This window comes from Eleutherodactylus coqui, chromosome 13 (genome assembly GCF_035609145.1).
Source record: "Eleutherodactylus coqui strain aEleCoq1 chromosome 13, aEleCoq1.hap1, whole genome shotgun sequence".
NCBI lineage: Eukaryota > Metazoa > Chordata > Amphibia > Anura > Eleutherodactylidae > Eleutherodactylus > Eleutherodactylus coqui.
The window spans coordinates 119253209-119278693 of record NC_089849.1 but is presented as its reverse complement, the minus strand read 5'-3'; the positions used below and the strand labels follow the sequence as shown (position 1 = coordinate 119278693).

Below are 25485 nucleotides of genomic sequence, written 5' to 3'. Positions count from 1 at the left end.
AGGCCGAAATTAGCTTATGTCTAGGTACAGCTGCCCCTAAGGGTGATCAAGACCCCCAACTCAAATACAGTAGGGTACAGTTACATGAAAAATCCTTTATTTGCTCCCCCAGATTTGTTCCAGAAGTTATTCCGCCAAGACCTTCTGGTGGCCAGCCTGTTCCGCAACTTTCTGTTGGCAGAGAGGATAATGAGGTCGTATAACTGCACACCAGTGAGCAGCCCTAGGTTGCCCCCTACATATATGCACGCCATGTGGTAAGTCCTGGTACCCATTCTGCTTATCACAGCTGTGAATGCTATTTTCAACTGCTGCTGTTTATTTTCATCATAATGAGGATATTAATATTAGATTTTCTAGACTGTCAAAGCCTAATAATGATTTTTGGGGACATTTTAATGGAGAATATCTTCTTCCGCCGGCTTGAGATTACAATCAGTTGGACGGAGCTTCATTGATTTTTCATCATTTTTTCTTAGAAGTCTTAAAAGGAGATTTACCTTTAATCTTGGCAAGAGAAACTCAATCCGCTGTCAGTCACTACCTTCCGGAGCTCAACGCTGTGACCTTGACTTGCTGGACGGCATACAGTGACCTAAATAGCTGAGCCGATCATAGGGGAGGACATCGCTCCCCGTCCCCTCGTGTATCTGGTCACTCCCGGGCTTGTTCTGGAATAAGCGCCACAGAGACGCTCGTTTTGTCAGAGTGCTCACCGCAATACTGAAGCTGACTGCATTTCTTTTTAACAGCTTCCTTTCCTTACTAGATTAGGATAAGCTCTCTTATTTCTGTGTGCATTTTAGTGACCAAGGCATTGGTTTGTGTTTATGGATGTAGCAGAGCTGGGACAACTGGTTACATAGCATGCAATTGGATCTGTGGAGGCTCACAGCAGTGCAGATGATTTCAGAGGACCGCGTGCAGTAAAGCAGGAAGATAAAGAATTAAGATTTTGCAGCAGTTACCAGTCAGAGGCACCAATGGTGAAATAACAGTACTGAGGTGTGCGTCACATTTACTGACCTACAGGACTGCCCATTCCGACCTCTTCATCAGCAAGTGTGACTAGAGATGTGGACTGGGGTGGCAGGACAGGAGGCCAGTGGCATACTAGCCAGTAGTAGAGGTTGCATCCAAGTGGTTTGGGGGCAACTTGAATCAGACAGCATATGGACACCAGTGCGTGTGCAGTCTGATTTATACAGGCGCAGCACATTGACATGCATTGGCAAGTCCTATTTCCTCTGTACTGTCAATTAACACAGACAACAGAAAGTCCCAATTATGGTAATGTGCACCTAGTCTTAAGCACGATTTACACACAATTATCGTTTCAATGAACGACTGAATGAGAAATGCTGAGCATTTAAATGTACAGATAATCCTGTGAAATCCTTTCTATTTTACTCATTAGCTAAAGTAAACCCTGTATATGTTGTTTGCTCAGGTTGGCATGTGTTTATGCGAGGAATCTCTGGCCCACAGGGTTTTACTTAGTGTAAAGAAAAGCCATTGTCTTCTGCGGGCATAAGTAAACAAGTAGTCATTGTGTTTTGGAAAGGCAAATAATCACCCCTCCCCCCACGTTGTTCAGCCTTTCAAAGACTTCGGAATGCCATGTAAATGAAGCGAAAAGCAAATTAATTACTATTTCCAGGTCGTCATCCCGACGGCCCCATTACAATGGAGGTTGCCCTCTGACCTCAGTAGGGACAGGAAGAGTCCTTCAAAGCACCTCCCTTTCCACCACGCTTCAGTGTCTTCCTGTCCCTACGGTGGCCAGATGAAGCAAGAACTCCAGGACAGCAAGTACTTACCGCATGCTGTGCGCTCCCCTGGAGGGTAGAGGTCGGGGCCACATACCGCCGTAGTCCCTGCATCCCCCGACCTGCGCCGGCGGGAAGCCGTCAGTCGCCGCAGCAGCGCTGGTCTTCTTGCGCGGGTCTGCATCTTCAGGCCGCCGCTGCCGTGATGGGATAGTTCCTCCTGGCAGGGGAACGGCAGCGGCGGCCTCCCTGTGCTTCTGGGTTCCTCGGCGCGCATACAGTGACTTCATCCGGCGTGGTGACGTCACGCGCTCGATGTAGGGTGCGTGGCTACCGGCAGAAACCCGGAAATGGAGCCAAATTCGAAAATCTCTCCATAAAAGCAGGCTCTACTCCACAGAAGTTATCCTGCTGATTGCCAGAAGTGCCAAAAGCATGTCTACTCGCGACAGCTCAGAACGAGAGGGAGAAACAGAGACCCTACAAACCGTGAGTATCCATCAGAGAAGCAATGAAAGTGCTTGGTATCCTGACAGCCTGCATACAAATAATTCCGTGGGCGCAAGCCCATACCCGACAACTACAAGGGTTCATCCTTGCCAGGGGGGACAAACGGCAGACCTCCCTAGACAAGACGGTGAGCCTGACCGTCCAAGTTAAAGAATCCTTACACTGGTGGACCTCGCAGAGGAACCTGAGTAAGGGTACCTCCTGGTCACGGGAACCCGCCATATCTGTCACAACAGATGCCAGCAAAACAGGATGGGGAGCGCAAGTAGCCGACCTAACCCTACAGGGAACCTGGGACTCCCCAGTAGCAACACACTTATCTAATTATAGAGAATTAAGAGCAATCTGGGAGACCCTCCGTTCGGCAGAACCCCATTTAAGAGGAAGGCATATTAAAATCTTGACCGATAACATGACAGCCCTGCCGTCTGTTCGTCACCAGGGGGGAAAGCGACACCCACACCTCCAACAACTGACGGCAAAGATACTTCGCTGGGCGGAATCTACCATGTTATCCCTTTCAGCGATTCATCTAAAAGGGTCCACAAACGTCGTTGCCGACTTCCTAAGCAGACAGAGCGTCCTTCCAGGAGAATGGGGTCTGAACCAGCAAGTCTTCCACCAATTAACCTGCCAGTGGGGAGAACCGTAGATAGATCTGTTCACCACGAGGGGAAATACCAAATGCCGGGACTTTTATTCGTTCAACCCAAGAGACAACCCATGCGGAGTAGATGCCCTGTCTCAAAGCTGGGACATGGACTTAGCCTACGCTTTCCCACTGATCCCGCACACCCTCAGAAACTTTTATTAGGGAAACTTTCCCTACTTGGGACCTAAACCTAGTCCTAAATCGCTTTTGCCAACCCCCCTTTGAACCCCTCTCCCAACTCCCCCCTAAGACTACTCACGCTAAAAGTTGCTCTTTTAGTTGCCATAACTTTGGCCCGGAGAGTAGGAGAACTACAAGCCTTATGCTGTATCGAACCACATATGCTAGTACAGGACGACAGAATTACATTTAAATTAGACCCAGCCTTTCTACTGAAGGTGGTGTCAAAATTTCATAGGGAGCAGACAATTACTCTGCCCTCTTTTTGCCAAAACCCCCGTAATGATAGAGAACGAGCATTTCACAGCCTAGATGTCAAAAGGGCCGTTCCAACGTATTTAGAGGCTACCCACTCTTTCCGAAAGAATAACAACCTCTTTGTCCAGTTTCAGGGGCCGGGCAAAGGAAAGACAGCATCTAAGGGCACTATTGCGAGGTGGATCAAGACTGCCATCCAGGAGGCGTACAAAGCCAGGGGCCTCGATCCCCTGGGAAAAATTAGAGCCCACTCCACACGCTCTCTCCTCCTCCTCATGGGCAGAGAAAGGCCAGGCGTCTGCCGAGCAAATTTGCAAAGCAGCCACCTGGTCTAGCATACACACCTTTATCAAGCACTATAGGGTTAACGTCCAGTCGGACAAAGACCTTGGATACGGACGGAAAGTCCTCCAGGCAGTAGTCCCACCCTAGTCGCCTATAATTTGTTATTACTCCATTGTAATGGGGCCGTCGGGATGACGACCTGGAAAGATACGGATTACTTACCGGTAGTCCTTTTTTTGGGAGTCATCACGACGGCCCATAGTTCCCTCCCTTCTAGAATAATTATGTTCTTCTCAATGTAAATATGACCGAATAAAGGTAAATTTTGGTTCAGTAAACATTGTCCACCGTAATAATTTGAAAGTCACTGAAGCGTGGTGGAAAGTGAGGACTCTTTAAGGACTGCTTTTAAGGACTCTTCCTGTCCCTACGGAGGTCAGAGGGCAACCTCCATTGTAATGGGGCCGTCTTGATGACTCCTGGAAAAGGGACTACCGGTAAGTAATCCGTATCTTTTTATACAGGCTGAAACTCAGCGATAAACAATAAATGAACGAATAGTGCCCGATGGCTTTGCATTTACACGTAACAGTTATTGTGCAAATTCGTTTGTTTGAATGAATTTTGAGCAACAATCGTTGCATGTAAATGAGCCTTTAGTGTGTAGTGACAGTGCCCTGAATCTAGGACCTAAAAAAAAAAACATAGGCTCTTGGCATAACCAGTTTAAATTGTGCAAAATAAAGCTGTACGTAGACCATGCGCTTCAGTGACCATCAAGCTACTAACGACGACCTGTCCATCCGTACGTGAGTGGATTTGTGAGTGACTTACATGCTCTGACCCTGATCACATGATAGTGACAACATCACAGGTCCTGTACGCAAACGACTGTTGTCCAGCTAGATGTTCGTTAGTGTTCCATAGCAACTGAGGCCACAGTGTGTGTGTAGTCCGCCTGTAATCTGCACCCCTCTTGCAGGACCTTTTAAGTCATCGTTATGTGATCAGAGACGGAGCATATAAGTCATTCACTCCGGATAAGCTTCACCGTCATGTGATCAGGGGCGGAGCATGATGGTGACGTCATCAAAGGTCCTTCATCTCCAGTGCTGTGCTGCTTCTGATCCCTGTTGTATGGGAGGAACAATGCATGTAGCAGTGCCGGGTGCATGACGTGCATGTAGCAGTGCTGCGTGTGCGACGTGCATGAAATAAGCAGAATCAGTAGTCCGTTATTCTGAGGAAGCTATTATGTGCACACTAACAAAAAGTAATTCCAAAAAAGTAGCATATGACCTCAAAATGTACAGTATGTTCAGATGAACGTACTCTATTGCCTATCCCACCCTTAAATACCTAAGAGATCTTTTAGGTTTTCCTCTGCATCACAGCCAGTGAAGAAATTCCCAAAATAGTCTACGCTTGATTACCCAGGCTGTTTTGCATCCTTGAAGAATTAGGCTTAACATACACTTTAGATAGCTGTCAGCTGAAATAGCTACAGTTCATCGGAGTGTGCATTGTCTCTCATTGTAAGAGGAGAGTAATCAGCTGCCAGAGACCTCTGGCGACAGCTTATCTCCCCTGAGAACAAAAGGATGTTGAAATTCAGCATTCCTAAACTTTGTTTCCCTTGACATCTGCTATTGTGGGAGAGTCAGGACACCACCATGTACATGGTCGATGGGTCCTGCTCCTATCTGTGGGTTTGGCCCACAATTATCCAATGTGTTATGGCCACCTTTATCTTATCAATGTCGATAAGTCAGTCAGCAGCACTCAAAACACCCCAGTTGGACTAGCCAGGCTGGAGAGGGAGCAAAAATGCGTCTAGCAAACGCAAACTATGCCAAGCAACCAAGGGGTTGTGGATCATCAACCACTTGAGATCAATCCAATACATAAAGAAGAGGTCGCAGCATAAAGGGTGCTTCAAAATATCATAAACAGGACTTTTATTGTTTCATCTTTTCTAACAAACAAGGCAACATTTCGACCTTTTGTGGTCTTTTTCAAGCCGCTAAATAGGTGAAACAAGACGGTAAGTCCTGGAACATGAAGCACCCTTTATGCTGCGACTATAGGATTTATCTTATCGACAATGGTGTCGAACCTCTGCTTAAAGCCCTTTTACACAGGCCGATGGTTGGGCACGATCAGTCGGCAAATGAGCAAACTCTTTTTATTTGCTGATCATGTCTTTTGCAGGCATAGAAATGCTCACTGGTCGGCAGCGTACCTCCACTTGTGGTGTGCTGTTGATAAATGCATTCTGTATGGGAGTGAATGATTATACAAAAGATCGTTCTTCCTCATGCTAGCGATGATCTGCCCATGTAATCATTATTCATGAGCACTGACCAACCCTTCTCGTTATTGATCAGCACTTGCTACTGTGGGCAGATTATCTATTCATGTAAAACTACCCAGACTCCTGTGAATTCCTGGTTAGTTCGTCTTTTTCATCTTTGGATAGTTGAGCATTTTAGTATGTTTCAACCATGAACCCTAACTCTTAATTAGTGACAACTAGAGATGAGCGAGCATACTCGCTAAGGACAATTGCTCGATCGAGCATTGTCCTTAACGAGTATCTCCCCGCTCGGGAGAAAAGGTTTGGCTGCTGGCGCAGGTGACACGTGACTTGCGGCAGTCAGCGGGGGGGAGAGAGGGAGAGAGAGATCTCCCCTCTGTTCCTCCGCCGCAGCTCCCTGCCCGCCGCCGGCAGCCGAATCTTTGCTCCCGAGCGGGCAGGTACTCGCTAAGGGCAATGCTCAATCGAGCAATTGCCCTTAGTGAGTATGCTCGCTCATCACTAGTGACAACCCCTGTGCAGGTTTGAATGACTGCCACAATGGTTTCTTTCCCAGAAGCATATATGGCATTGAGATAGGTGAGTAGCGCTTTTGTAAGAAGGTGAAGACCAAAAAACTTGGTCATAGGTTTGGACGGGCATGACAGCCATATTAGAGGAGCCTGGCACTTGCCAACCTCACTATGCCACTTTACTGTTGTTCCTCTTTCTACCAGAGGAATCGGATGTTTTTTTTTTAAATTTGTTCTCCAACTAAGGGTGATGGAACAATACATCTGCAGCGCCACCAATTGGAAAGCAGCATTCCTGCAAGTCAATATTAGACTTTTTATACCAACTTTGTTACAATGACCGGGAATTGAAACCCAAGTCAAAATCCATACACAGACAGCTGTTTCAGGGTGTTTACCCTTCATCAGTGTGCAGTAGGTTTCTGGCTTGGCTAGTGAGAGTCTGCCTGTGATATGGGTCAGGAACGCTATCTTTTCTCCTTAGCAAGAACACCTAGAACGTGAGTGAGGAGACTTATAAGGCCATTCATGCTCCTCTGGGTAATATGCAAATAAGGGCGATGGAACAATACTTCTGCAGCACCACCTATTGGAAGGCAGCATTCCTGCAAGTCAATGTTAAACTCTTTATACAAGCCTTGTAACAATGACTGGGAATTCGTTCTAAGCACGAGGAACACTGGGAAGTAAATCAAACATCAAATGATGATTCCCAGCCTATAAAAAGATAATGCTAGGCCGTCTGTTCATTGATCTGTAATCTTTGTGGTTATTAAATAATGAACATTTCGGGGGGGGGGGTGTTATTAACGCCTTGTATTCAAGAACTGGTGTCTCCAGGATCTTAAATCCAGCCTTCCTTTTTTTAAAGGAACACTCAAAACAAGACTGATAGTGTAGGGCATGGGGGCGATGCAACTTATAGGTCTGTTCTCATCTGGTTTGAAGCTACTGGTTGAGTTGAATAAGCCAATTGCTTAAAAAGAAGCTCTGACTGAGAGTTGGGTTTATTTCAAGCTCTTGATTAGTGGGCCCAAATGAAATCCTTGGGTTGGACAAGTGCTCCTAAAGAATAGTGAATAACTGTAGAAACATGGAGATTCCCAATAGTCACCCACTGACTACTTTGCTTATTGACGGGCAACAGCCATAACCTAATTGTAAATTACTTTGGCACACACTGTACTTGAGCAGTTACTCAAAGGGGTTTTCCTGGACACCAGTATTGATTACCTATTCTTAGGATAGGTCATCAATATTTCATCGGTGAAGGTCCACCACTCCGGATTCCTGCCAATCACTTCTTTGAAAAGACTGCGCTGCTCAGGTGAGTGCTGCAGTCTCTTCTCCATGCTCTGCCATGTAGACTGAGAGCACCTTAGCCCCATTGAAGTTATATGCTTGGGATCCCGGAGTGGCAAATTTCCACTGATCTGACCCTAAGAACAGGTTGTCAATGTTTGAGTCCCAAAAAACACCTTTAATTAGTAATGGCTAATACTGAAAGGGACCCTCCAGTTTACAGCAAAATTTCACTATACATGCAAAATGTTTAGTTAAAGAGGTTATCAAAGTGTGAAAAATGTTGTATATAAGGCTGTATGTGCATTAAAGCAATAAAAGAGCTCTACACACCTGTTTGTTCCCCCGGCAGTTCAGCACTGCAGCTTCTGTGGTCCTCCTGGTATTTGCTTACGAAAAGCTATCCCCTGACTGCTGCAGCGGTCATGTGCCCCCCTTCTGGCATCATGGCACCCAACATCTCAGCCGTGACTACAGGAGTTAACCATGTGCCTGCTGTAGTGGTTAGGTGAAAATCATTTGTGAACAAAGACCAGGAAGACTGCGAGAGCTTCAGCACCGGATCACTGGGGAAAGACCAGGTGAGAAGCACTATATTTGGTGTGTTAACTCATTTTCAAAACAAATGTTTCCACACTTGGACAACCCCTTTAAAATACCTGGTGCCCCTGGTTTTGGGACAATGTACTTGCAAGAGAAGATAGGAGATGAATTGAGTCTTGACATCACTAGTGCTTGTCCGTCCAATAGCAGGCGGGGTGTCTCAGACGTATACATTCTGAATGTACAGTGACATACATGGTCCACCACGCTATATAGATTGTCATCACTTATATTGAGCACTGTCCCCACGAGGAGCTCACAGGGCACAGGGCAGAGGCGTCCAAGTAGCGGCTGGACAGGAAGATAAGCCTGGCTTCCGCATACCGGACGGATTGGAGAGGGTAGAGTCTGGTGCAGGGGAGGCCGATCAGCAACGAGTTGCAATAATCGAGCAGAGAGTGGATGAGGGCAACAGTAAGCGTTTTTAGCGTGTCCACAGTGAGAAAAGAGCGGATTCTTGCGATGTTCTTGAGGTGCAGCTGACATGTTCGGGCCACAGATTGGATGTAGGGGGTAAATGATAGATCAGAGTCGAATATGACCCCAAGGCAGCGGGCGTGTTGTCTAGGAGTTATGGTGGCACCACACACTGAGATGGAGATGTCAGGATGAGGTTGGTTAGTGTTTGCCAATTGGTATGTTTTTGGTGGTGGGAGGAAACTAGAAATCCAAGACTATGCCCATGCAAAAATGTGGCGACTTTGCGATCTCCTTGCAGATGTTACCTTCATGCAGATGATGTTGGATTGGAATCTTGGACTACAGCAAGGCAACAGTGCTAACTATTAGGCCACTGTGCTGCCCTTAACATTACACTGGAATCCACTGTATATATATATATATATATATATATATGACATGATGCTGCACAATGCAGGAAAGCTACTGTACGTTTGCAACACCCCAGATGCAGTATTATAGCTACCGGTATGTATAGGGACAGACAACCCTGATAGATGTCCTGGGCAGTTAATTCACATCCTATTAACAGATTGCCATTGGCAAATAGACCCAGTGGTGCTACATCCACTTGATTAAAACACAACTTTAATTGAGGGTATTACATGAATACTTAAAGGGAATCTGTCAGCATGTTTTTTTCAGCCCTCATTGAGAGCAGTATTAGGTAGTGCCTGTAACACTAATTACAGTGATATGTCTGCTGTGTAGATCTGTGCAGTAGTTTTGGAGAATCTTGTAATTTATTAATAGCAGCCAGGCACAGAACTAGTCCTGCATATTAATGAACTACAGGCTAGCCACGCCCACCCAACCCGCCAGCCAATGATTGACACTTCTCTCCATATTACTGTGCATAGGGAGAGAGTTGACAATCAATGGCTGGAGGGCAGGGTGGGTGGAGTGGCCTGCAGCTCATGAATATCCAGGACTACTTTAAATAGTCCTCTATGCATTTGCTGCTACTAATGAAAAGCAAATTTCTCCCAAACTACTGCACAGATCCACACAACAGACCTATCACTGCAATCAGTGTGACTGCCCTCAGAGAGGGGTGCAAAAGTATGGTGACAGAGCCTCTTTAAATCAAAAGGACTAATAAATATGCAAGGGAAACCGTGTAGTGACCATATGCTGGTTTCCACTCACTGGTGGGAGTAAATTACTGTGGCTGCAGTTCATAGAATTCTTCCTTGTATAGACAGAACTGCATAGCCTTAAATATTAAAGTTGGCTACCAAGCTCCCCGACATGTTTCACCTCTGAACTGGCAACCTAGGGGATAAGGGGCTAAATAGCTATGAACTTCAGAAGTGTCGGTGATCTGGGGATTATACCGATTTCCAGATTGGAGTCAGGAAGGATTTTTTTTTCCCTTTAAATGGGTAAAATTGGCTTCTACCTTTTTTATTGTTTTTTTTTTTCGCCTTCCTCCAGATTAACATTGGGGAGGAGTAGGCTGAACTGGATGGACATATGTCTTTTTTTCGACCTTACTATGTTACTATTTCTATAGTTATATTATCTACACAGGGACTGATACAGATTTGGCACTGGCATTTGGGAAGTTGCATTGTCTTAATTCTTCCTTATTCTTTCTTTCCTGCAGGCAGGCATGGGATCTCGCTGTTGACATTTGTCTTTCCCAGTTACCCACCATCATTGAGGAAGGAACTGCATTCCGCGTAAGTGAATTCTGCTCAGATAGAGTAAAATGGCAGTAAGCACCTGCCATGCGTATGCCCTTTGAGTACCTTTCAGTGACACTCCTGTCATTGTCTGTTCTTCCCTTAAAGCACAGCCCTTTCTTTGCTGAGCAGCTGACAGCGTTTCAGGTCTGGTTAACTATGGGGGTGGAGAACCGGAATCCTCCGGAGCAGCTGCCCATTGTACTTCAGGTGAGGAACCTCTGTGTTAGCGTACCCAACTTTTAGTAATTCCTTTAGTTTGAAATCAATAGGACTTACTAGGTGCTGGCTGATGAGATATTTCAGATTGTCCAGCGGTGAAAGAAAAGTGTATGAAGAAAGATCTTCCTCATTTCTCTATTTTCTCCTGAATCTGTGTTATACTGCAGTTCTGCCCTAGATAGGACCATGGCTCGATTATCAGACATTGTGGGGTTTTGGATACAAGTACCAATGATCTATTATCCATCATAAAATCATTAATCATAATTGCGCTATTACACGACTGCTGCTAGTGCTCGCTATTTCCCAATAATTATTGGGCTAACTTTGCAAGTCCAAATGCAGCTCCGCAATTAGAGCTAAATCACACGTTTTAGGGCCCATTTACACTGACTGATTATTGTTCATGTTCTCGCTGGATCGCGGAAGTCTGACTGATAATCGTTCCGTGTAAACGCTTGCACAAGCTGAACAGCAAATGATATTTCATTCATTGATCGGATCGTGCAGGCATTCCAATCAAACAATGATTGGCCTATGTGAACAGTCGTTCATCTATGAACGTCTAGCTGTTCCTGTGATTGGGGACTGCCACCCGGTCCGCCTCTGTTCACTGAGCAATCATTGCTCCTGAATAAAAGCATATGAGTGATTATGGCTGGGACGGCTTTCGTCGTCTTCTGCACCCGACAGTTGTCCTGTTAGGACCCTTAGCGGTGCTTGTGTAATAGTGATCTGTCCTGGTAATGTCACACACACAGATGCAGAGTTTGTTGCAAGAGTGTATTACGATACACTGCACCAAACACTACACTTCTGTGAGGGCGACAAGAATCTTTGGGTTTTTTTCATGATTTTTTTTTTTTACAGTGACGGCATTTTATTTATTAAAAAAACTTTTAAGTTTTATTTTAAAAATGTTACTTCTAACTGGAGCAGGGCTGCTGTGTGGCAAATGTATGAAGCTCTGATACCGGTCACATACCCTATCAGTCCTGGGGAGGGGGAACGTTGCTGCCACTACTAACTTTTTCATTTTTGCAGAGCAGATAGTCGATGTTTTTCTCTTTCTGTTAATCTGGAATGTTTAATAATCCAGAACTTGTCAGGCTGCATTAACCCTTTGCAATCCAATTTTGGATTCAGGGTTTCCTAGGGGGCTTTCTCTTTCTGCTATTTTACAATGGTGCCACCTGCTGGCTGGAGCCAGAACTGCGGTATGGGACATGCTGGAGAGGCCCCCGACAACAGAGCAGCCAGTAATATACAGTAAGAATACCCTGCCGGACGTCTTCTGACGTTGGAGCTGTAAAGCCTTCAATCAGAATGTCTTTAGACATCAGACAGTGGATTGGAAAGGGTTAACACCATGTTAATGGAATGCAACTGCACAGCTATCCCTTTCATATTATTCCAGACCTTTTTTTCCATAAACCATGTCCCCTTCTGCCCCTATCAAGGGTCTGCAAACCTGGCGGGTGCTATAAATGATGCCACTCTCTTGTCTTCTGGCACAGAGAGCACCTTTCTCTCTCCTTACACAATGTACTTCTTCCACAGCCGGCTGCTGCAGGCTAATAAATTATCATCCCACTGTCTTGAGGAGTTGAAGGTATTGCTGTATGTCTCTGGAATGAAGACGCTCTTGCTTTCTTGTACTTGGACTGATTTGCAATTCCAGTGTCTCATGAGAATGTGCTGCGTCTTCTGGTCATGTCCTTTCTTAGAAGATGAGAGTCTATACTGCAGAACTTGGGGCCCTCTGTAAATCTTTTGAGTATAAATATTCCTTTCTAGGTATATCATTATTTGTAGGTGCCTTGCAGGATGTGAAATCCAGGAGCAGCCACATTACCTTCCACAGCGACTTTGCAGAGCGTCCATTTATCTTTCCATTTAGATTGTTCTCTAGCATTTCGCATTTCCATTTGCTGCTACAATCCACCTTGTGAGTGGGATCTAGACTTTTGTTCATCCAGCGCCTCCTGCCTCAGGAATATAATGTGGGAACTGCTTCGATACTTGCACAGATAGGGAGGTAAGAGGGATGGTAGATTTGTAGGGGTATAGTTGTATAAAAAGAACAGGTTTAGTTGCCTATCAGAGTCTGTAGAGATGTGGGCATTGGAATTCCACCATTATTAATGCTCATCTTTTTGCAATTTGAGATTGCTTCCATAATTTGCCATTTCCTTATCTTGAATGAACCGACTGTGTCGCTTATCCTGTGCTTTTTGGTTTATCTGTAAATAAAATAAATAACTCTTATTTGTATAACACCAATTTATTCTGCAGCGCTTTCATGTAATTTTTATTTATTACCGGATTCCTGAGTCTTGATAGGTGACGAACTCTGTTGGAGCTGTAATGATGGCTATATTTGCAGGTAGCGCTGGTGGCTTTTCTTCTGTGTAGAACACTTGTTAGGAATGAGGGGAACATAATGTGGCTATGAAAGTCTGTAATACTGCCTCCTGTGGACAGCAATACAGCTGCTATCATATTGTTCCCTATGGATGGTATATTTTGGAATTGCTTGTACCAGTTATGCATGATGATTGTACTTTGTCTTCTAGGTATTACTAAGCCAAGTTCATCGTCTCAGAGCTCTAGACCTCTTGGGAAGATTCTTAGACCTGGGGCCATGGGCAGTGAGCCTGGTGAGTGTTTGGCATTTAGGACTATTAGTCCGGAGATGGTATAGAGGCTGTGAGGTTAGGACCTCAGCAGTATATGATGTGTGATGGTAGAAAGAGTAAGACAGTGAGAAGATGTGAAACATTTCACCTTTTTAATTGGAAATAGTTGTTATAAGTAATATAGATCTGTTACACACATTTGGCTAATAGAGGACCGCAGATGCAGGGATTCACATTTCCTATCTGCATGGTCAATGGATTCTGCTGACGGCAAAAAAACGCTACCCTATATTATCGATTTGACTGAGACGGCCCTATAATATATAATGGTGGCTGACGAGGGATGAACCTTCACATACTGTGCAGCCTGTCACTTCAGTGATGTATGACACACCGTTGTCTCAGTGATTCTGCCTCCTACTGGATTGTGGATGACACATCCTTCTGCAATAATGGGGAGTCCAGGTGACAGTTGTTTGGATTATGTGAGAAATGAAACTAGTATTTTTAGTTAAACTCCTGGGATCTGCAAATAACCATCCCTCTGTGCTGCATTAAAGGATATGTGAATGTTCCTATAGGGTCTCAGAAACGAGAGCTAAAGCGCTGGTTATGTGCAGAAGATGGTGTTCCACGTCCGCCTTTGTAGGGATCGCTCAGAATACATAAGGACGTCCATCACTTAGACCGCAATACCCCTAATACAGTGAGGCAGTTTAATAACTGCTTGCAAGATTGTGAGCTATCTCAAGTTCCCTGTGAATTCCCTACATCACCAGACAAACTGTAAGGCTGTTGTTCACACGGGACGGAAATGCTGCGGAATGTCCACAGCGAAAAATGTCACAGCCAATTCGGCAGGATTTCTGCATGCAGTGCTCACCCCCAAAGCCTTCGGCTGTCAGTGCATCCTGGCAGCCTGTACTGAGTGCAGCGTCCCTGGTCAGGTGATGGCACTTCCACACCACCTGACCAGTGTTGCTGCGCTTACTAGCAGAAAGAAGCCGAGACAGCTGAAGACTCCAGATGGGAGCACTGTATCTTCTGAATCAGATGCAGGTACACAGCTAATTTCCAGTAAGAAGCCACACCAATGGTGCAGATTATGACTTTGCTTTGGATGTGGAATTTGCTACGGAATTTCCACTGCAGACATTTCACATTTCTGCCCAGTGTAAACACACCCTTAGGTCATTTATAAGATGCCCTAACATAGTAACATAGTTTTTAAGGCCGAATGAAGACAATGTCCATCTAGTCCAGCCTGTCTATCCTACTGTGGTGTTGATCCAGAGGAAGGCAAAAAACCCCAAGAGCAGAAGCCAATTAGCCCTTTTGGGGGAAAAATCCCTTCCCGGCTCCCTAATGGCAATCAGACTAATCCCTGGACCAACCCCTAATATTTCCTACCTGCTGTATACCCAGATGAACAGTTAACCTAAGATTCATATCCTGTAATATCCTTCGGCTCCAGAAAGACATCAAGTCCCCTTTTAAACTCCTCTGCGGATTTTGCCATCACCACGTCCTCAGGCAGAGAGTTCCACAGTCTAACTGCTCTTACAGTAAAGAACACACTATGCTAGTGGGGGGGGGGGGGATAAGACCCTCTCAACCATCAAGGGCTGAGTCCTATATGTAAAATAGGCCACTCTCTCATTGATTTGTCAAGAGAGATCACCTGATTGATCTGCTGACTGTCTTCCTGTAACAGTGAGTTCATGAGGGATTTACTGTCGGAGCACAATTGGAAGTTGGGTCTCTTTAGTGGATGCTATTTCACCCTATATCATTGTAATATTGGGGTACACTAAGGCTGATTCTTGTCTTTCAGGCCTTATCTGTTGGCATCTTCCCCTATGTGCTGAAACTTCTGCAGAGCTCAGCACGTGAGCTGCGGCCCCTGCTCGTCTTCATCTGGGCCAAAATCCTGGCGGTGGACAGTGTAAGTAGTGGTTTCCTGGTAACAAGTCCACAAATGTGTCCTTAGGACTCTACTGCAGACGGCCTTGATTTTCAGAGCTGTCTTGTTTGTAGTTGAAATAGAGATGATCCAAACAGCAGGTAAGTCTAAGAAAACTGAAGGGGAGGGTGATGGGAGTTATGTATAGCGGATCAATAGATTTTATAGGTAAGTGAACACGTCTCTAATGCCTCTCTTTTTTCGACTGTTAAACCCTAGTCTTGTCAGGCCGACTTGGTGAAAGATAACGGGCACAAATATTTCCTCTCTGTTTTGGCTGACCCTTACATGCCGGTAAGACCACTATTAAATGCATTTGGCCATCTATGTCAAGTTTTAATCTATATATATAAAATTGAATGTATGCGTGTCTGTGTGTCTGTGTGTGTGTCTGTCTGTCTGTGTGTGTGTTTGTCCTTTATGCATTACTACACCATTCATCCGATCGCCATGAAACTTTGGGAAGTTGTTGAGTACACTCCTGGGAAGATTATAGGCATAGCACAACTATCCTACGATAAATGGGAGTGTCGTCGACAGTTACGACCCCCCCACGTAGATCGTTCGATTTCCATCGTTGCCACTAATTCTCTCACTTCCCAATGTCGCAGAAACAGGAAATTTGGCAGGAGCATTGATTTTGTCATAAATAGGAAAAGCTAATGGGTCCCAACTGGATTATTCAATTCTAAGCGCCAAAGAATTAGTGTCCAAATTTTACGTACGGAATCTAATTCTCTCACTTCCCAATGTCATAGCAACTTGAAATTTGGCACGAGCATTGATTTTGTCATAAATAGGAAAAGCTATTGGGTCCCAACTCAATTATTCAATTCTATGCGCCAATGAATTAGCGTCCAAATTTTACGTACGGAATGTCATTTTCTCACATAGAAACTTGAAATTTGGCACGAGCATTGATTGTCATAAATAGGAAAAGTTAATGGGTCCCAACCCGATTATTCAATTCTAAGCGCAAAACAATTAGCGTCCACATTTTACGTACGGAATCTAATTCTCTCACTTCCTGATATATATAAAGGAATGTATGTCTGTCTGTCTGCATTACTACACCATTCATCCAATCGCCATAAAACTTTGGGAAGTTGTTGAGTACACTCCTGGGAAGATTACTGGCATAGTACAACTATCCTACAATAGGTGGCGCGCGTGCGAGCATCGTCGACAGTTATGCCCCCCAGACAAAGATCGTTTGATTTCTATCTTAAGCACGAAAGCAAAAGGCATTACGAGCAACGGGATGAGTGTTCAACCAGAAAATGATGCATCCGCCGAACGTTTCGCAAGACAATTGCTGGATATTGAGAATGCTGAGGTAAAATGAAAGCTGTGCTGTGATTGGTTGCTATTTATTATACTGTTGAGGTAACATGAAAGCTGTGCTGTGATTGGTTGCTATTTATTATACTGTTGAGGTAACATGAAAGCTGTGCTGTGATTGGTGGCTACTTATACTACTGAGGTTGCATGAAAGCTGTGCTGCGATTCGTTGTTATATATTATACCACTGAGGTAACATGAAAGCTGCGCTGTGATTGGTTGCTATATATAGTACCGCTGAGGTAAAATGAATGCTGCACTGTGATTGGTTGCTATTTTTTATATTGCTGAGGCAGAATAAAAGTTGCGCTGTGATTGGTTGTTATTTCTCTTACTGCTGAGGTAACATGAAAGCTGCGCTGTGATTGGTTGTTATATTTTATACTGCTAAGGTAACATGAAAGCTGCGCTGTGATTGGTTGTTATATATTATACCGCTGAGGTAACATGAAAGCTGCGCTGTGATTGGTTGTTATCTAGATATATAAAAACGAATGAATGTATGTCTGTCTGTCTTCGCAGCAACGCGCGACGGGTAAGCTAGTTTAGATTATAAAATTTAGTTCTGCCTATCAGGTTTTGGGAAAGACGAAGTATTCTGTATATGATTACCATTTTATTACCCAGTTTTTCTACATAAATCTGCCTCGTTGATCCGTTATTGCTTGATCTCACTAGTTCATATTGACATTCAAGAGTTTAGGAAAACTTGTTACCAATCTATAGAACGATCATTATGGCTCCAATGTCATTCAGTTTTCCTGGGTGCAAGAACATCAAATCTGCAATGTCAGTGGATTATCTGTGTCTTCATAACTAGGCGGACTTGCAATTTAGAAATCAAGGAAATCTGGGTGACAAACCCTGTGGTGGCTAAAATGTCAGCCGTGTTAATTGTTAGCCAATTATCTCAGAATCTGTAGCACTTAAAGGGGTTGTCCTGCGCCGAAACGTTTTTTGTTTTTTTTTCAAACCCCCCCCCCCCCCCTTCCCCCGTTCGGCGCGAGACAACCCCGATGCAGGGGTTAAAAAAGAACACCGGACAGCGCTTACCTGAATCCCCGCGCTCCGGTGACTTCTTACTTACCTGCTGAAGATGGCCGCCGGCATCTTCTCCCTCGGTGGACCGCAGGGCTTCTGTGCGGTCCATTGCCGATTCGAGCCTCCTGATTGGCTGGAATCGGCACGTGACGGGGCGGAGCTACACGGAGCCCCATTGAGAAGAGGAGAAGACCCGGACTGCGCAAGCGCATCTAATTTGGCCATTAGACGGCGAAAATTAGACAGCACCATGGAGACGAGGACGCCAGCAACGGAGCAGGTAAGTGAAAAACTTCTTATAACTTCTGTATGGCTCATATTTAATGCACGATGTACATTACAAAGTGCATTAATATGGCCATACAGAAGTGTATAGACCCACTTGCTGCCGCGGGACAACCCCTTTAAGTAAAGAAGACAACATTAGGCGTTAAGGGATGATTGTTCTCTGTACACATTAAACCTGCACACCGTTTAGGTTATAGTGCGCCATTTGAGGAATGTGTCTATCAATTTATGCTGCAGATATTCACTGCGGATTTGACTGCGTTTGATGTATCAAGTGAAATTTAGGAACCACCAAAATGTCGACATGTAATGATTGCGGATTTTATAGAGAATCTGCCATGGACTTTTTTCTGCAAATTCTACTGTAGATTTTTGGATTTGTAAATTATGTCTAGTATAGATGTATTTTTAATGGTAGTGCATACAATTTAATCAGAAAGAGAGGTCTTGTGCGACTCCGGAGTTACAGCGTGTAATGTTGTCCAATATTTGGGTTGTCACTGTAGATATTCGGTAAACTTTTCATCAAACATACCCCTAAAAGTTTGGCTGAGAGGCAAATGCATTTCCCAAGCTTTGTGCAGAAACTAAACAAGCGGGGAATGTTGTGAGATGTTTATCTCTGAAGGCTACAGAATAGTGAGTACAGCTCTGGAGCATAAGACGGGCTGTTACTCAGGAACAGTACAAGATATGTAATGTATGTACATAGTGACTCCACCAGGAAAATAGTAAGTTCCGCTCTGGATTATAATACAGTCTTGTCTTCTAGGATCAGTACAAGATAAGCAATGTACTTCCAGAATCTTAACACATACGGTTTTATTTTCTCTGCCAGGCTGAGCATCGCACAATGACTGCTTTCATTCTGGCTGTGATAGTGAACAACTACAACACTGGACAGGTAATTACTTGCACTGGGATTCTACATTAGGCAGATGATATACCTAGAGTTGTATGAGCAAGTCCAATGACTTACCTCCCCATAGCAGCTGATCATATTGGCTTCACAGGACCGTCCCTCATGAACCCATGCTAATGAGGCGTTCTTTCGCTATTTTCATTGAGATAAGCCAGGTTAGCATCTCTTATAAATTCCTTAAAAGATTCTACCCACAGTAGCGGCCTGTAGTTTCTAGGTTCACTTTTTGACCCTTTATAAATACAAGCACCACATTATAGGCATCAGTTCCGTGGAAGAGACCACATCTTTATAGAATCCTTAGAGGATGGTTTAGTTGTTTAAAACAGGGGGTAAGTCTAGGAACAGTCATATGTAACATGACTGCAGCTGTGGTATGCCCTATACCCACCTGACCACTGCAGCCAATCACTAGTCTCAGTGGTATACAGCATGAGACCCCTTAGGGCCTGTGATTGGCTGCAGTGGTCACATGGGTATATGGACACGTAACAGCTGTAGTTCTATAAATAAAGCCTGTTGGGAAGGACCATGCTAGAATAGTGGTGAATCGAACTTGTTTAAATACTAAAAATAAAGGTTTACCACCTTATTTAAAAGAACACTGACTTTTCTGACAATTTATGCTCATGTATTAGCATGTGTGTCATCAATTTTGTAATATAGTTTCATACAATCTTTGTTTTACCACTATAAATCAAGTTTGGAGTGCAGCCTTCCCCTGCAATCCACTGCCTGTTGTAAGGCATTTAGCTTCTCTAGCAACTAGAAGTGTTGGATGTCTTCTTAGCCCTTCCCCTATAGCCATCTTCACAGGCTTAGCTTCCCTGCATTCACAGAGCTCTCATATCTGTAGTGTGCACACATATATCTGATGTTTTATTTACTTAACCTGGTATGTGCACTTATCTTTGTTATAGGTATTACACAGTATGCGCCTCCAGATTTCTCTATATGCTGTGACCGTGCAAACACACAAGACCTTTTAAAGCAGCTAATAAAGATGAATCCAATAAGAATTCCGCTGCTTTCCTCATGTTGTAGTTTGCCACTTTATTTAGACGCTCTAATAGATTTTCTGTGGATTCTGCTGTATTTGATGGCTCATTGTCAGTCGCTCTGGAGAATCTACTTTATTGTCTCTGTGGTGACGCCGAGGAGCGGTGAACTGGCCAATTTTACTGAGTTGCCCTGCAGATAATTGTTGGGGTTCTCATGACACCCCGTAATCTGCTTTTAAAGCAGACGGCCATTTCAAATGAGTAAAACTCTGCTATTGCTCTCTCTGTAATTGAAGTGTAATAAGTCTTAAAGGGGTTGTCTCGCGAAAGCAAGTGGGGTTAAGCACTTCTGTATGGCCATATTAATGCACTTTGTAACATACATCGTGCATTAAATATGAGCCATACAGAAGTTATTCACTTACCTTCCCTGCACTGGCGTCCCTGTCTCCATGGCTCCGTCTAACTTCAGCGTCTAATCGCCCGACTAGACGCGCTTGCGCAGAAGGGTCTTCTGCCTTCGGCTCGGTCTGGCACGAGCTGCGTTCTGGCTCCGCCCCCTTCTACGCGTCATCGCGTAGCTCCGCCCCGTCACGTGTGCCGATTCCAGCCAATCAGGAGGCTGGAATCGGCACACGTGACGGGGCGGAGCTACACGATGACGTGTAGAAGGGGGCGGAGCCAGAACGCCGCTGCTGCCGGACAGACCCGAAGGCAGAAGACCCTTCTGCGCAAGCGCGTCTAATCGGGCGATTAGACACTGAATTTAGACGGAGCCATGGAGACGGGGACGCCAGTGCAGGGAAGGTAAGTGAATAACTTCTGTATGGCTCATATTTAATGCACGATGTATATTACAAAGTGCATTAATATGGCCATACAGAAGTGCTTAACCCCACTTGCTTTCGCGAGACAACCCCTTTAAGAACATGATTACGGTACCTTGGAATAGGGAACAGTCATTTTAGGATTGCACATTAAAAGCAACTACTAAGGAACGTCTACCTGGGTAATTGAACTGGTGGCACGGTCATTGGTTAATGATAGAAACACTATTCATGTCATCTTAAACTCTTCATGCATGTCCCATAAAGCTGATGTGCCGCTGTTTTTAATGTTGCTTTATGTTTCCCATGTTACAGGAAGCCTGTCTGCAAGGAAACTTGATTGCAATCTGCCTGGAGCAACTTAATGACCCACACCCTCTGCTCCGTCAATGGGTGGCTATCTGCCTAGGCCGGATCTGGCAGAACTTTGATTCTGCACGATGGTGTGGTGTTAGAGACAGCGCACATGAAAAACTTTACAGTCTTTTGTCTGACTCCATACCTGAGGTAAGGGAGAAAAAAAGTCTCCATGATGAGTAAATTAGACCCACCTGAGGGTCACTTACATTCTGTGTAATACTCAGGTCCGCTGTGCTGCGGTTTTCGCTCTTGGGACCTTTGTGGGAAACTCTGCGGAGAGGACAGATCACTCCACAACAATTGATCACAATGTGGCCATGATGTTGGCACAGCTCATCAATGATGGCAGTGCAATGGTTCGCAAGGTAAGGCTGGTGTTACATTACTGGAAAAATGTGCATTGAAATTAAAAGGGTTGTCCGTGAGGATAACTTGTATCAAAAATGGTGTCTGCAAACTAGGACAATTGTAGATACTGGTCTGTTTGTGCAGTCAGATGTTAGGACTGCTGCAGTATTGCTAGCAGCTCTGCTCTTGGGTCATAATGTACCACAGTCAGGGTGTAGGGCGATACAGATGTATGTTCTGTGTCACGCTATGTTTGTAGATGCGTCACGTGTCAGATCTCATCTATGTCATTAGTCCTACTGAATTGGTAGACCTTATAATTTGTGGCGATGGACTTGTTTTTTAAGGATTCATTATGCTAGTTAGCACCCACCCAATAAAATCATATTGTCAATTGATATCTGATTTTTTTCTTTTCTTTCCGATACTTATTATCTAGTTCTCCCTAATATTGTTAGAACTGTGAGGATACAATTGTTGTCAGCGATTCATGTTCCCGGTTTTCCTCTCTCGCAGGAACTGGTTGTTGCTCTCAGTCACTTAGTTGTACAGTATGAAAGTAATTTCTGCACAGTCGCTCTCCAGTTCATAGACGAGGAGAAGAACTACCATTTGCTTTCCCCAGCTTCCACGGGTGAGTGTCAGCCACCAGACCTACAGATGTTGTAATTATCATGACTGGCACATTGTGATAACTCCGTTTTACAGCATTGTAGTGCATCATATTTAAGTTGTCTTATCACATTAAATGTCACGTTAACTTTTGCTAGATCTGAATATCCTTGGTTTACAAATACTAAATTAAGATGGATCCCCCATTCTAGACTCTTCTCTGTTAGAGAGGAGATCGACTATAAAGAGTATCTCATTCTAAACGATCTGATATGTCCATGTATTAAATGGGCTGCAGCACTGGTTGCATCCAGACCTAGGAGCCTTAGGGGGGCCCATAAGGCCTCTCTTCTCCATATAGGGAGCCTAGTACTATAAATAAAGCATTATAGTTGGGGGCCTTGTTACAGGTTTTGCATAGAGACCCAGAAGCTTCAAGTTATGCATGGACTCCAGTGGAAAATCTGTAATACTTTATTTAACCCCTTACTGACGAAGCCTGTTTGCGCCTTAGTGACGGAGCCAAATTTTGGAAGTCTGACGTGTCACTTTAACATACAATAACTCCATAAAGGTTTTACATATGCAAGTGATTCTGACATTGTTTTTTCGCCACACATTGTACTTCATTTAGGTGGTAAAAATAGACCAATAGAATTTGGGTATATTTATTAAAAGTGCCAAAATTGGGAACATTTTGGGAAAAACTTCATGTAATATCTCAAATATATGCAGACTGTACAAATTTTTGCTAAGATATATATTTCCATCTGTTTACTTTATTCTGGAAGCACATTTGAAAAACTTTGGGTGTTTTTTAATCATTTAGGAGACGGACAAATTTAACATTACTTATCAACATTTTGAGGAACACTTTGTTTTCCTGCACCGAACCAAGATTGCAAAGGCTCATAGGGGTCAGAATGATAGATACCCCCACAAATGACCCCATTTTAAAAACTACACCCTTAATGTATTCACTAAGGGGTGTCATGAGTATTTTGACCCCACATAATTTTTTTCAGAAATTAATGTAATTTAGAGGAGAAATACGTCTTTAAAATGTCATATTTTTGCAAATGTGTCATTTTAAAGACGTATTTTTTTCTATAGTGCACATAAAAGGAGGAATTACACCCAAAATATGGATACCCTGTTTGTCCTGTGTTCAGAGATATACCCATTATGGCCCTAATCTTATGTCCATATGCACAACGGGGCCCAAACCGAAAGGAGCAACAGGTACTTTTCTGAACAGACATTTTGCTTGAAGGCCTTTAAGGCCGCATTGCCCACTTGTATAGCCCTTGAGCAGTGAAAACGACAGAGAACCCCCACAAATAACCCCATTTTAAAAACTAAACCCCTAATGAATTCATCTAGGGCTGTGCTGTGTATTTTAACCCCACAGTTTTCGAATGAATCTAGCAAAGCAGAAGGAAAAAATTACGATTTTCATTTTTTTTTGGCAATTATGTCATTTAAAAAAACTTTGTTTGCACAGCACACACATGAATGAAGACTTTCACCCCAAAATGGAAACCCCTGTTTATCCCACGTTAAGAAATATACCCATTGTGGCCTTATTATTATGTCTGGCTGCACAAAAAGGCCCCAACCGAAAGGAGCATTGAAGTTCAACTGTTTTTAACTTTTAGTTGATCGCCATTATCCGTTGGATAATGGCGATCACGTGACCAGAGATCAGTCACCGTGGCCTTCAGTCACTGGTCCAGGCTCTCAGCAACCTTTAGTAGCTTTTAAATTTCCCAGGCCCTCCCCAGCTTCTGCGCTTGCATCCACCATTTTGCCAACAGGCGCATGCGCAGAAGTTGGGGAAAGGTCCACGGATAAAGATCCCATGGGGGACATCGCCGGAGGTCTTAAGTAAGTAATTTCAGCTCCCTTCATGGATCGGATCCGTGACGGGAGGTGAAATTTTAACTTTTCTTTTAACTTTTATGTGATTGCCGTTATCCATTGAAAATTGGCAATTTTGCGGCTTTTGCGCATGCGTCCACCATTTTGGCGGCGTGCGCAGAAGCCGGGATAAGGTCCCCGGACAAATTCGGGGGCCTTAGGTACACGGGCGCATGCACAGAAGGCCCTATCGGACATCCGCAGAAGGAGACATGAGGTTCTGGAAGGACCATATCGCAACAGGACATCGCGGAGGATCGGGGTGAGTGTATTCACCTCCCATCATGGATCCAAACTTTATTTTACTTTTTTGAAGTTTTCCGTGATCGCCGTTATCCATTTGGATAGCAGCAATCACGGGCCCAGGGACATCTCCTGCTTCCTGGCTACTGAAGCAGGAGATTTCAAATGTCCCGCAACGATCAGGTCTTCTGCGCTGCATTGCCATTCTTCCTTTGGCGCGCATGCGCAGAAGACAGCAGATGGTCCTTTTCGGATTAGATCGTCGTGGGGGTGAGTAGTTTCAGCGCCCCTCATGAATGCGATCCGTGAGAGGAGCTGTAACTCTTTTTTTGTTTTCCTCTTTTTATTTACTTTAATGTGATCGGTGCTATCCATTTGATAGCGCTGATCGCATGACCGGGAGGTCTTCCCGCGGCCCCCTTGACTGCTACCTCCGGGAGCTGACAGCATGGAGCTGTCATGTCCACAGCTCACAGGGCTTTAATACTCAGAGGATGCATGTATCTACATCCCTGAGGATTAAAGCCCACTTAGCTAGGATGTAAAAAGGCAATGGGGTTAACCTGTGGTAGAGCTGCAATAAAATTGAACTCTTGTTAAAGATGATCTGCTGAAGGGGCCATGGAGAGAGAAACCTTGTGATCATCATATCTTAATAGATTTTCTGATACATGTTTAGGTGATTAGTAGGAGAGAGCGTCTTAGGGACCGTATTACACAGTTGTGTGCCACAGGGCAATTACAGTCCTGTTTATTTCAATTGAAGTTCAATCAGCTTGGTGCAGAGTGAAGCTGCCAAAGCCAAAAGGAGCAGGCGGTTGCTAGAACACCGCCAACCCTTAGTACTAGTGATCCTATGCATCCTTGGTTCGCAAAGTCACAATTATAACTTCTGGCATATCAAGATCTTGAAAGGTGTGCATATTATATAATGAAATACTACTAATCTGAACATGATTTTTCCAGAGGCGGGTAACCTGACTCCTGTGCGAGAAGCTCCCAGTACCCCTCGGTTGAGATCTGTTAGTTCCTATGGGAACATCCGAGCAGTGACGACCCCTCGAAGCTTAAACAAGTCTCTACAAAACCTCAGTTTGACTGAAGAAGGTAAGATTTCTGTAATGGCTCTTTTACACCAAACATGAACTTCATGATTCTCATTTGCCTGAGTGAATGAGCTGCTGACATCATCACTAGCTCATTTGCACTCATGCAGCCTGTTT

General features: G+C 44.3%; 1 protein-coding gene across 2 annotated transcripts in view; it reads left to right on the top strand.

The window, feature by feature from the left end:
- Positions 1–25485, top strand: part of RPTOR (regulatory associated protein of MTOR complex 1) — a 412277-nt gene that overhangs the window by 342840 nt on the left and 43952 nt on the right. For both annotated transcript variants that reach the window (XM_066587408.1, XM_066587407.1), the window contains exons 9-19: positions 113–257; positions 10457–10532; positions 10644–10745; positions 13334–13417; positions 15231–15341; positions 15579–15653; positions 18868–18933; positions 21095–21286; positions 21364–21504; positions 22004–22121; positions 25229–25369. In XM_066587408.1, coding sequence (XP_066443505.1) covers positions 113–257; positions 10457–10532; positions 10644–10745; positions 13334–13417; positions 15231–15341; positions 15579–15653; positions 18868–18933; positions 21095–21286; positions 21364–21504; positions 22004–22121; positions 25229–25369 — 1251 coding nt within the window. The remainder of the gene's footprint in view (positions 1–112; positions 258–10456; positions 10533–10643; positions 10746–13333; positions 13418–15230; positions 15342–15578; positions 15654–18867; positions 18934–21094; positions 21287–21363; positions 21505–22003; positions 22122–25228; positions 25370–25485) is intronic.